General features: G+C 40.8%; 1 protein-coding gene across 2 annotated transcripts in view; it reads left to right on the forward strand.

Moving 5' to 3' along the window:
- The window catches only part of NKAIN4 (sodium/potassium transporting ATPase interacting 4), a 53,819-nt gene extending 42,147 nt beyond the window's left edge, over window positions 1-11,672 (forward strand). The window contains exons 5-7 of one of the 2 annotated variants that reach the window (XM_075108553.1): window positions 740-800; window positions 3,950-4,034; window positions 9,247-11,672. In XM_075108553.1, the coding sequence (XP_074964654.1) occupies window positions 740-800; window positions 3,950-4,034; window positions 9,247-9,256 (156 nt within the window). In that variant the 3' untranslated portion in view covers window positions 9,257-11,672. The remainder of the gene's footprint in view (window positions 1-739; window positions 801-3,949; window positions 4,035-9,246) is intronic. The other variant, XM_075108554.1, reaches the window with a different exon arrangement.
- The last annotated feature ends 1,176 nt before the right edge of the window (window positions 11,673-12,848 follow it).

A 12,848-nucleotide genomic window follows, 5' to 3' on the forward strand; every position in this document is an offset into this window, starting at 1 on the left:
CTGGTGCATTTACTTTGCAGGCCCAATGCTTAATTAGTCCATGCAGAAGTGTTTATTCTCCAAAGATAGAAAGAACCTGAGAAATTGTAGAGCTAGAGTAAGACTGGGATTTCTTTCTGATGAATTTTTGATCTCCGGGCCTAAGTTACTACAGATATCAGTGTCTCCAAACGTTGCTGCTAGTATATCACCATTTTTATGGTTAACTAAATTTCTATCTCGTCTGCATAAAAAATACTCACATCTTGTTGGTAGCTCCTATACCAAAGTAATTTCTCTTCCTTTGCATACCCATTATGACAGCAATACAGAGCTGATGAGTTAATAAAACCTACCACTGTGTGCCTGTCCTGTATGTAGCTGTCTGTCTAAAATGTTAAATAAGGCACTCTCCTGTGTCCTCACCATTTCTTACTGAGAATAAACTTAGCACGGTAATTTCAATGTCAACAAAGTGGGCCCATGTTCTTGCCAATCATTCTAGCAACAGCAGACAGCTACTCTGAAGGGAAGGATGGGTCTCCTTGCAAGCTTTTAGTTTGGACCTTTGAGTATGCTCCCAGCAGTGTCTTCCCTTAAGCCTACACTTGCACCCCCTACCTTCCAGCAAACTTGGCTCCACCATTACAGTAGTGCTGCCAAGTTGACAGTGAATGTTGGCTGTTGAAGGCATGTCAAGTAGGTTATGACCAGTCTCACAAGATTGATGCTAAAATGATTTATTCTCTCTATTTTCCAGCTGGTGGGCTTTGTCTACGCCTGTTACGTTGTTAGTGTTTTTACAGAAGAAGAAGACAGCTGTAAGTATTTATCAACAGATCCCTTGGCAAAGTTTTTATTACATTTTATTCCTCTCAGATGTTTGTCTGTCAGGACTGAGTTGCCATCAGACTTCTTTTCACCTCTCCACCTCTGTGATATGGCATTACCTACCTTTCAAGGACCACCTGTTTCTACTGTGAGGTATTTTTCCCCATGTCACCATGCATTAGATGCTGTAATTCTGCTACTCTTTCAGCCCAAAATAGCTTGGTGTTGGCTGCTCACTCAGGATAGGCTTTAGAGAAACTGGGCAGCTTCTTCAGTTCTCAAGCTTCAATAGCTTAATGCCACTGAAATACTACCACTGTAATTAGGAGTACCTACAACAAAGAATACAGCCCAGTACTCAGGTAGGCCACCTGCTGAGTATCGTATGCCACAAGCCAAGGATGAAGCAGATCATGAGGTTTCTTGCCAAGAACCAACCTGACCACTTAGTTTAAAAGCAGAGGAAGTACTCTGTGTGACCTATAAGGAGGAAATCGCTGACTCTCATGTTTGGTATACAAAATCTTAAGCGTCATGACATGTGTCAGAGAAGAGTGAAGACTCAGAGGAATCACATGGGTGATTGGGTCTGTGAGCTCTATCTAGATATCTATAACCTGGTCCTGGATTACTTTGCCCTTCTAAAACGCCCTTTGAGAGCAGTCATTTTGCAAACAAAAGAACGGACGCATAGGGTTCAAATAAGTGTGAAGTCTGATTTCTTTGGCAAAGAGTCACCTTTCTGTGTTTGAATTCTCAGCATGTTTGACTCAGTAAACTCTTACTGAAATCAATGCATCTAGGCCAGTTTACTCCAGGTAAGCATCTGTTCCAAAGGCTTTATATCCAAGTATCACGTCTTTAAGACATTCAATAGGTTTGTTCAAGTAGCTTCGTTGTTTTAAACAGCAGCTGGCATGGATTTTAGCTGAAAAACAACAGCTTTGAACTGAATATTTGAAAGTATGTGAAGAATGTTGATTTCATAAGAGTGAGATGAGATGCATTTGCTTATGTGGCTTGTCCTCCTGCTTTTCGGTTGCCTCCTATGTGGCTGCATTCATTCTGCTGACTTTATTCATCATTTGTTTAAAGCGCGGCAGTGCACTTAGCAGAAGTGCTACATTATAAGTAATATTTTAAAAACTACCCTATAGCTCTTCTATTAGCTAAATAGCTTGAGTTCTGAGACCCTTTTTAATATTGTAAAGTAATAATTTGACTGAGCTCATTTTTATAGTAGGGCTCTGTTAGGAGAGGCAACCACATGGAATGAACCATTAACTAGAAACGCAGAGCTGTTAATTTCAGGATACATATTTTTTTCCCACTAACAAATTCATTTTCCCTCCCAGTTTCCCAGCTTGGAGTTAAAATGCCAGCTTGAATAATTAACAATGACAAACTATCAATATTTCACACTCACAGTGGTAGATCCTTCCAGTGACCTGAACAAATTTGAGCTGCGTTTTAATTTTCTCTTCCATTTGTGGTTTCCTTTAAATGTTGCTTTGATATGCAGCATGAAGTAATTATAAGTGCTGAGGCACATTAATCAGGAAGCTCATGCTAACGTGATTTTCATGAGAAAACACAGCAGTAGGGATCTACTAATGCTGAATTATGGGCAAGAATATTTTAGATGTGCTAATGCACTGTAATATATTGCAACAATGAACCACAGTTAAGATTTTTTTAAAGTGACTTGGATTTTGAGTGCTGCCATGGTTGGGTGCTCAGATGATAGGACTTCTGTTTGTTCAAGGTACTAAACAGTTACTGAAAGTTGCAATTCTTTAAGGTTTCCTAATTTAGACATTCCACAACTGAGGTAGTATACTTAGAATCTGTTTTTTAAAACTGCAGCCTGTCTTGATTTTAAAATACTCAAACATTTTCAAAAGTGGCTGAGAAAAGGTCAAGTCTCACTGGACCTACTGGGAATCATCCACCCAGTTAACTCAGAATCTCTACAGATTTCACCCATTAACTGACAGTTGTTCCAAAATCACAGTATCGGCACAAACATATATACTGTCCTTGCGTTTCTAAATATATGTTGAGAGGGGATTTTTTTCCACTTCCAATATATTTAGTAAATATTTTTTCTATTGGGTATTTTTTAGTGAACAAACTCTTTAGCTAAAATTTAAAATAATAGTGCCACCTTCAGGAAAGGAAAATAAACAGGCATTTATATAGTTAATAAGACTCTCCAGTCATTTTTAAATGGCATTTGGACGGGATAGCTTTCACATTTCCAAAAGAAATGCGCTAACTTGGCACCAAAAAGTGGTCTAAGCTGGATCTATTTTAAAGGTTTTTGCAAGGCCTACTAGGTCAGTCACAAATCACACCACGTCATACCCCTACTGAGCTGGCTATGTTGGCCAGCTCAGTCATATAGACTTGGCCTGATTTCAGGGGAACTAAGAGAGCCCTGGAAAATTCTTCTGTGGTTACTAAGGGAATTGTCACTTAAAACTTTCCTTGTTTAGTTACATTGCCCTTATGCAAATACTGGAGAAGGGAGGCATTGTTCCTATTTGTATACAATTAAAAGAAATTGAGTTGGCAGAGGGGATGTGAAAAATATCAGAGCTGAAGGTAATGAGATATTTGCAGTTTTCCAAAGCTGCTGCTATTTGCCTTGCAGGAAAGACAAGTGGGGCAAGAAGATTCCCACTTGACTATATAACCTTCATGGGGATTACTGTGCTGCCACCTTCCCCGCTGGCATTCACTCATGAGCCGTTCCCCAGCTTCCTTCTTTCAGCACATCGCTGGATGGCTGAGGCTTTGTCGGCTCAGTTCTCACGTGAACTCACAGCACGGTGGCAATATCCAAGGAGGCCGAGGCAGGCCCTCTTGTTTTTCTAGCATCTTTTGTTAGCTCTGTGCTTTAAGTCTTGTGTCAGCTGAATCTCCTCCTTGGCACACTTGCCCATCCCAGGAGATCCTGGAAAAGTGGTCTGTACAGGCAGAGATTTCCACCAGGCAATCCATACCTGAAAAATCATTTTTCTGTTCTCTCACTTATTTTTGTGTTATGCCATGCCATGCATCAACTTTCTTTTTAATTTCCTTCCAACTTTCTGGCCATGTTTGTTTGTTTATTTGAGTTTTGATTTTTTTTCAGTTGATTTCATTGGTGGATTTGATCCATTTCCTCTCTACCATGTCAATGAAAAACCCACCAACCTTTTGTTCAAGCAGACATACCTGTAAGTATCATCTCCTGCGCTAAGAGGCTATGCATGCCTCTTTGTTTTATGGCTCAAGGGTGCCACAGGTTTGGGTTTTTTCCTCCTTTCAGGTTGACTTCTCCAGCAGGTTTTTCAGGCATGGAAGGAATGAGCAAGTGGACACCAGAAGGGGTGAAGCTGTCTCTGCTCAGCCCCAGGTTGCTAAGGAGAAGCTGGTGTTGCCACACTTGGTTTATGGCAGTGCTGTTTGATAGGAAGCAGTGGGGCCAGCTGTAGGACGTTATAGTAAACAAACTACTGGATGCCTTTTCCTTGAAGAAAGCAGAGTGAGGCTTTTCGGCAGTGAATGGTGCCCAAGCTGGTAAAGGTAGGAGCTGTGAGGGAGGAAGAGTCAGCCTCAGTGGATGCTGAGAGTGAGCCATAGTGACAGCAGAATATGATTCTCAGTCTCAGGGTAGAATTGTGGCCTGTCAGGCAGAGCCTCAATGACAGATCTCTGCTGGCATAGGATTTGTGCAACATCTAATTGTTTAAGTTGTATTTTAGCTCTGTGGACAGACAGTCATAACTGAACTCTGACCTATATCCATGCAACTTTAATCACAGGCCATGTCTTTGTCATCCTCCAAAAATCTTTGTATGGTAGCACCACAAAATTTGACTCTGCCTCGGATACAGGGTCTCCCTGTATCTTCTTGTACTTCCAGGGAAGCTGTAGCGTACAAAGCTAAAGCACCAGTGAATTAAATTAAACCAAGCATTAGATGGTTTGTATGCAGGATGGCACAGGTTTGCTCTTAAGATTTCATTTTTGTAAATTCGGTTGCTTGCAAGAACAGAGGCTTCTATGTGTGGGGCATCCCAAGTGTTCAGCTGAAAGCAGGGAGCAGAAAGGAGAGCTGTCCACAGCAGCTCCTCTCATACCACTAATAGAGATCCATTGTTCAGTTCCAGCTCCTGCCCTGTGATAATCCCTTCCACTGCTGAAAGGACAAGATCACACTTTCTCACAGCCCACTTAAAAGCTGGTTCTTAATGAGATTCTCAGACATTAAGGCCAGTATTATCTGTATAAATCAGCAATAAGATCTGAATTTTTGATATTTCTTAAATTGAGCTGCAAGAAGGCAGCTCAACATGCAGAAATTTTTTTAAAGCAGCTGCTAAGGGAGGTTGATTTTGGGAATAATGTTACCAGAGAATCCTGCCAAAAAGAAGGATGCAAGGATGGGGGAGAAAAGTGAGGCTAAGGGAAGAAAAACTGCCCCCAAATAGATTTGTACATGTACCCCACTAATGTAGCCTGGACTTTCCACCCACTCTGTGGGTAGCACACAGCACAGGAGCAGGAGAACAAATAATTTTTGCAAAGCAGTTAAATTCCCTGTAACTTTGGGGGTGCAATAGCATTATTAGAAGGGATGCTACAGGAGGATAAATACTGATTTCCCTCTCATTTTGTCACAGTGGGATGGAATTTTCCATAGCCTGCAGAAGCTGTGGAGCTTTAAGCAGCTCCCTGATTTACTAGTTTGATACAGCAGTGTGCTGAAGCAGCATCACATTTTTACAGTATGGGGCTTGGGCTGCTTTTTTCTTAAAATGACAAATTCTGTTTGTGAAAGAAGCTAGTACTTATAAATGAAGCTTTCTGTGTGGGGAGATTGTAATATGAACAGAAGCTAGCAACATAAAACTTCCTTACAAGGGTCTCAGTATGATGGTAAGCTACTAATGAAATAGACAGATAATATTGTTCTTCAGGCCCATTCTTCAGACCATCACTTACCTATTGATAGCTTCTGCCAGCACAATATAATATTTCTTTCTGGCTAACAGGAGATGAAAACAGCTGCTGAGCAGTAGATAAGGTGACTCTCTATAAATTTCACAGCAGCCACCAAATAGCAATTTTTGTTTGCTTATTTCAGCTTAGCTATTGCCTTTCTTCCACATGTATGAATAGGAGTGAGAGGAGGAACGGATACCTGATTCTCAGCTAATGATGCCATGGAGTTTTGCAGTCTGAGGCACTGAGTTCCAGATGCCTTTTTCCTGCTGTGAAAATAATTTCATGACGACTGAAGGCATTTTATTTTTTAATATCTTGTTCAAGATGATGCAAAACAACAAATACATCCAACTTCTTTCAAGTTTAAATTTACAAAACATGGACTTTCTGGTTTTAACTCCTTTTTGTTGAAGGAAATGCTGAGTGAAACCAAATCTATTCTACAGCTAATGACTTGGAGCTAACTGCAGCCATGAACTTCCATTTTAGGATGGCATCACCCCATTTTCAGTAGTCAGCTGCTCTCCCGATAGTGTTCTTGCCCTGTTGCCACAACTCTCTAACAGGACCACTTTCCTTCATTCCCTAATGGAATTATCTTATTGACCCCAGCTTTATCTATAGCCTTTTCTGATGAGATCACACTTTTTCCTCTCCTCCCAATGTGCCCTTTCCCTTGTCCTGGCTTAGCATTTTTTACTAGTCTCTCTTCTTCATCTCTCCAAATTTATGAATTTTTATCGATCTGAAGGCACCACAGAACAACGACACTGACCTAGCTTAAGTCCAAGACCAAACCCTATAACCTCTGTATCAAGCACACAGCCTATGAGTTAGGTAACTTTAAAATATGCTGTCACAGTTCAGAGATATTAAAGGGACACTGCTGTGTTCCTTGGCAGCCTACTGAAGTGGTCATCAGCTGCTAAATTCAGTATTCAAAATGTACGTCCCATTTCTGGCCTTCAGCTTCCATCCACTGCACTGAAAAGAGTTCTTAGATACCTTTGCCTCCTACTAGGAGGAAAAAACATCTCCCCAGACTATTACTGATAATAAGCACTTCCAGACCTCAATCCAGTTATCTCACAGCTTTATCCTGGTAATCCACTGACCTCCTTGACTTCAGTTGCAAGTCTCCAGTTAATGGAAAACCTCACAAATTATCAACTGCCAGGTGTTATTTTCCTTTTTTTTAAAAAAAGCCAATAACAACCACCACTACCACCAACAGTTTTGTACTGTTGCTTACAAAGACATGATTTAAGTCTGCTTCATCTTAATTAGCACCTCCAGCACTCACACAGCAACAATGAAATTCTATAAATATAGTTATTTCTATTTCAGATTCCACAACTGCTTCTGTTCTACATTTCACTGACTCCAGGGGGCTTTGGTTGTGATAGTTCCTATTTCAAGTGACAAGCTTAAGTAAGAGAGACTCAAATTATCATGAAAAAAATTGTTCTGGAAGTTTTACTGTGTAATAGAATTATCCTTAATCTCAGTGCGGCTTACTAATCAAGGCACTGCACTAATTATTTAATAATAATTCGTTAGTAATCTTGATAAAAGATATGCTAAAGTCTTCAGTGCATGAGGTTCTGTGTCAAAGTACTTAGCCAAAGGATAATAAATCACTTACTGAAAACCCAAGTTATTCTTCTGAGGCCAAAAGGGAATATTTCCAGTCCAGAGGTCTTACCCCACCTTAGCTAAAGCTTAAATTCAGGCTATGCCTGCTTGTACCACTGTCTCCTCTTAGGTTGCACAGGGCAGGACATGAGCTCCAGGTTGCTTTTCTTCTTCTTCGCTTGTAGTAACAGAAGTCTCACTATTTGAGGCAAGGAAGCATTCTTGCACTGGTAACTGTGGAAGGGTTAACCCAGACAGCTTTGAGGTTTGTGACTAAAGCTGTTATCTCCAAGTACCCTTAGATACCTGCCAAGACAGCAGGAGGCCCAGATCATTGTGATCATTTGTCAGCACTTCCTGCCTGCTGCATCCATCCAGTGTTTTGACATCATTTTCTGAATTTGTTTCAGAAAGCACTGTGCAATCCCAGTTATAAAACAAAATAGTCTCAAAGCATGATATTGTACATGGTTTAGTGCTAAATCAAGAACCTACCAGATGACAAGAGGTAGCCTCTATTTATATAAAAGATAGAGAGAGGGGCAATAGTTCTCCCTGCCTTTTTAGACTGTATTTATAAGGCTAAGCAGTGAATTGTAGACTTGAGAGGCTCCTGTCCCTAACACTCACTGTGATCTGGCACCCCAAGTACTACATTACATTTATGACTTAAAAGCTTTGATAGTTGCTGTGTTGCCAGATTCCACTGACTGCTTTCCTCAGATCTGCCAGTGGAAAGGACCATAGGATAACATAGGGTGTGACTTTTATCAGATGTAGACTTTAGTATTGACAGGGCAGCAACAGGGGGTATCAGTTAATTGAATGATCTAAGGCTCCAGTTGGTGATTGCTCACACCGATGCTCCCTAATCAATTCTTTTGTGGTGCAGCATGTCTGCTAGCCATAGGCATGAAGCAGCTGTGAGCATGCAGCATTAAAGGACTAGACCCCAGCTAAGACTCATCCACTTATAGGTTGAAAGTAGGTTCTTCAGTAGCTCAGCTGACAGGTTCAAGTACACAAATAACATTCTTTAATTAAAAAAAAAATATATCTAGACTGAAACACTGGAGAAGGAGGGAAGAAACTGTAAGATTGTTTTTCACTCCCCCACTACCTCCAAACTTTGTTTGATGACCAGAAGACTTTACAAAGGAAACTTTTACTTAAAGTGGGATTTTTTTTTCCTGCTTGTTTTGAGGAGAGCAAAAAAACCCCCAAAACACAAAACAAAATGCTTCTGCTTTTCTTTCTAGGTAGACTTTTTTCCCAAACAATTTGCTGAATATCAACAGGAATTTGCAAACTGTTTTGATCAACCTGAAGCTGCATGTGTAAGAGGTGATGTTCCAGCTGAAGACATTCACTCATCTTTATTGCTGGCTACAAAAGTAGATGCGCTTATACTGCCTCATCTACACAAAAAGCACATCACTGCAATTTCGAGAAGCTACTTTTATTCTAGAGATGACCCCTAGCTTTTAAAATTCCTAACCAAATTTTATGCAGCTCCAAATGCTGAGGATCTAACACTTTGGCTCATACCCATTCCTTAGTCTAACTGCAGTGTATTCGGGTCTGGTGTATGTACAACATTCATTCCAGACTTGAAGACTACTTAACCACATTACCTCTGAGCTCTCAATCCTATTCCTCATCTGTAGTCAATCATGTTTAAAAACCCAGATCAGAGAAAAAAAAAAATGTTTTTCCTCATTATTTCCACGCTATTTCTGTTACCAGCTTCATACTTGCTCCACATTGATGCCCTGCCTTCACTTTTTTTTTTGCCCCCTACAGGCCTGCGTAAATAAAGAGAAGCCAGAGGATGGATAAACCTTGCACTCCACCATCAAAGGTGCTGCAGGAAACAATCCCCTGGGGCCTGGATCTTTGGCAGAGGAAATGCAGGATGGTGAATTCCATTCCATTTTTTGTCATCGTCTTTTCAAACGCAATGAATGTACATTGAAGAATGGCCATGTGATTGGTTTTTAATACTCCAAGTGCCCTGACGAACCATTCCTACAGTGGTCTCATGGTACCAGCCAACAAATGCACAGCCCTGAAGACCTCAGGCAGAACAAGTTCACTGAGAAACTCTCTCAGGAGACACAGCTGAAGTTGGAGCTGTTTCCTTGCACCATGGATCCATAAAGAAGGAAGCACTGTATAACACCCTGGGACATTTCATGTTTTGTAGTTAGCTTCTTCCCCCTTCTCCTTTCCCTTGTTCTGAAGAGAGCCTAAATCCCCTAACACAACTTCATCTGCTCCCTGCCTGTATAGAACTAGGTGGGGGCTATTTACATTTATGTTTAGGCTTTTTTTTAATTAAGTTATAGATGAGAACTCTCTCACCCCCCATCCAGGACTCCCTTCCTCATTCTCTATTCTTTAGACATGGTCAGCACCTTAGCAGTAGGCATTTGTCCTGGATTTCAGTGTTCTGTGACATAACTCCTATAATGCTGAACAGCTAAAAACCAGTACAAGCACCAAATTTTTACTCAGCATGGAGCTTAGCCCCATTTCAAGATCCCAAGCCATTCTCAGAGCAGCTGTAGCTTACCCTGGCTTTGCCCATCTACATTAAATTAACACTGGTGTAACTATATACACAGCCAAAACCTACTGCAGGATACTGGAAAATGCCTAGTTCTTCAAGGATCACAGATGCTTTTGAACCTCCCTTCTCACTGAGCAGCCATGCTTATTCCAGGCACAAGCCTGGCAACACCCTGATGAAGGGTTGTTTTGTGACAGGATAATTTTGAGGGGAGGGAACAGGCTGAAGGAAAGGAGGAATATAAGTGTGATTAAGCTGCATTGACAAGCTGCAGCAGTTAATTAAAACAAGCAAACAAGAAACAATGTCAGTTTTGTTAGCTACATCTCCCAGCATGTTACATGTCAAGCAGAGAAAGAGCGCTTATCAGCCATCCGTGGCATTCTTTGGCTGGTACATCCCACGTGCTGTTGTCATTCTTTGTCTTGCCTAATCTGTTGGAGATTACTTGGCATTTTGGAGTAATGCTTTTCAGAAGAGTCAAGCTAGAAGCCATGCTAGGGAGGGGATGTGTGAGGGAAGAATTAAAAGAAATAAAAACATTAAGTGCTAAGTCAAAGATAGAATGATGCACCTTTCTTTGTCCCATTCCAAAGGGCCCTGGAAGCAAAATCCTCTTCTATAAACCCCAAATTATAAGCACTAAGAGAATTGGGTTTTTTGCTTCTGTGCAACTTCCATTCCAGACACCCACTGCAACCTAACATCCTGAGTTCTGATCAGGTACAGCTGCAAGTAAAAAGGTTGTTTTCTATAGGTATTCTATAGGCTTCTTTTAGACAGAAGCCACAGCTGCTGACCCAGCAGAAGAGACAGCTGACAGTTGCTGGTTTGATACTAGGTTTCATCATTTGAGGAAGAAAAAGCTCAACACCCTTTAAAACAGCTCTGCCTGACAAAACATAACTACCTCCCATATTAGTCAATATTTTGTCACTACCAGGTTAAAAAATATACATCAGTGGAACACAAGCTACCACACCATTTAGACTGTCTGCACAGCACTGTCCATGCACAGCCTCTTCGCACTTTCTCCACCTCTTCTTTGATTCAATTCATTTCAGTATTATACTCATTCCTACTCACCCACCTGATGTTCCCTGGAGGGGCAGAAAAAGGAATGGAAGAATACATATCCTGTAGTCAATGAGGTTGTTCCATGAGAGACTTCATTTATTTGGGGCCTTTGAAATTAATCTTCTCTTCCCTCATCAGAAAACACTGACTTTACACTTTTTGGTTCAATATGATTTCTTTTCCTCAGAAAGAAGTGTTATTCAGACACCAGCTTTATTATTGGCCTTGTTTGAGTGCAACCAAACTTCAGCACAGATGGTGGAAAAAAGCACAGTTTCAGCTCTGAACAGCTGCAACATTTTACTAGTGGTTTCAGAAGGGAATTCTTAGAGATAGTAGTATGAAGTCAGAAGGAAACTCTTTGAATTACTGAGGTCTGCATGTTTTTAACACTATACCTCTCAAACTGACCAAGCCTTAACACCACATTTACTAATAAAATTGAACAAAAACACTTGCTAAATACTCTAAAGAGACTAAGCATCAAGCTATGCACTTAATGGCATGCCTCCTGACTGTAATACTCACTGGTAAATATTGATTAAATAAATACAAGTGGGATGACCGAGTAGCTTCATAACTACCACCCTATGTTATTATGAACACAAGTAATTATCTTTTACTAGAAGTAAAATAAAGGTTCAGGTAAGCCTATAATATTTAGTATCAATGACTTCCATAAATAAGGAAATGAGTCTGAGAAGAAAATAAAGATAAGCTATTAAGCATCATATTCCACACTTAATTACCTCTAGATTTCATTAGCAGAGCCATTCATCCTTTGTACTCTGACAACCCTTCCTCCTGGTCTGCTTGTGCTAGACCTGCTCTTAAATACTGCAAGGCCATGCAATGACCCTGTTCTGTTAGGGTAGGGGCTCCCAGGTTTTTTTGCTTCTCCAACATGCCATAAGACTAAGGAGCAGGGGAAGGTTTTGCTCCAGTGGGTTCCCTTATCGCCAGATTAGGAGTGCCCTCTATTGGGGATAGGCATCACTTGAGAGACTGCTAATCAAAAAACGATGCGTACTTTTTCTGAAGGGACATTTTCCCACAGAAAAAATGGCTGCACCCTTCCAGATGTGGAAAAGTCAATTTTCCACATGTTAAATAAAAGCGGCTAAAGAAATAGCTGGTATATTTACAGCCTTGTAGTCCTGTTGCTCAGGCAAGGTTTCAGTGACACTGAGCTAAAGTTTAGGAGGAAATAACTCTATTCCAAATCTGAGCTGATTTTGTTTCCCCTCCTCAGATTAGCACATCTACTGAAATGGTAAGCTTCTGCTGTTATTTACAGAGGCAAAATAAAGCCAATGATAGCTTGAACCCAGACACAACATCTAATTTGGCATGGTGGTACAATTCTGTTGCCTATAAAAGCTGCTGTCTGGCAAAGACTCACCAGTTCCTCCAGGAGTTGGAGAATTTAACTGCTTAACTAGTAATTTCTCTCCTTTGCTAAGAGAGTAATATTACTTTCTTTGAAGGCAAGGATGAAGAGATCTGCCCTCCCACATGGCCCAGGGAAAACTGACCCCTTAAAGTTACTCAGAGACAAGCCTATAATCCTGTTCAGTATCCAGGGCTGGAACCAAACAGAAGCAACTCCAGACCTGGTGCTCCACTCTCTACAGATGTGTTCAAGAGCCACGTACTAAAACTCTGCATCAAGTTCAGACGCAGAATTATTCCCTACCTACACAGCTTCATATATCAGGTCCTTATGCTCCTACATCCTTACATGTTCTTCTGAAGT

Source organism: Phalacrocorax aristotelis, chromosome 13 (genome assembly GCF_949628215.1).
Source record: "Phalacrocorax aristotelis chromosome 13, bGulAri2.1, whole genome shotgun sequence".
NCBI classification, from domain to species: Eukaryota; Metazoa; Chordata; class Aves; order Suliformes; family Phalacrocoracidae; genus Phalacrocorax; species Phalacrocorax aristotelis.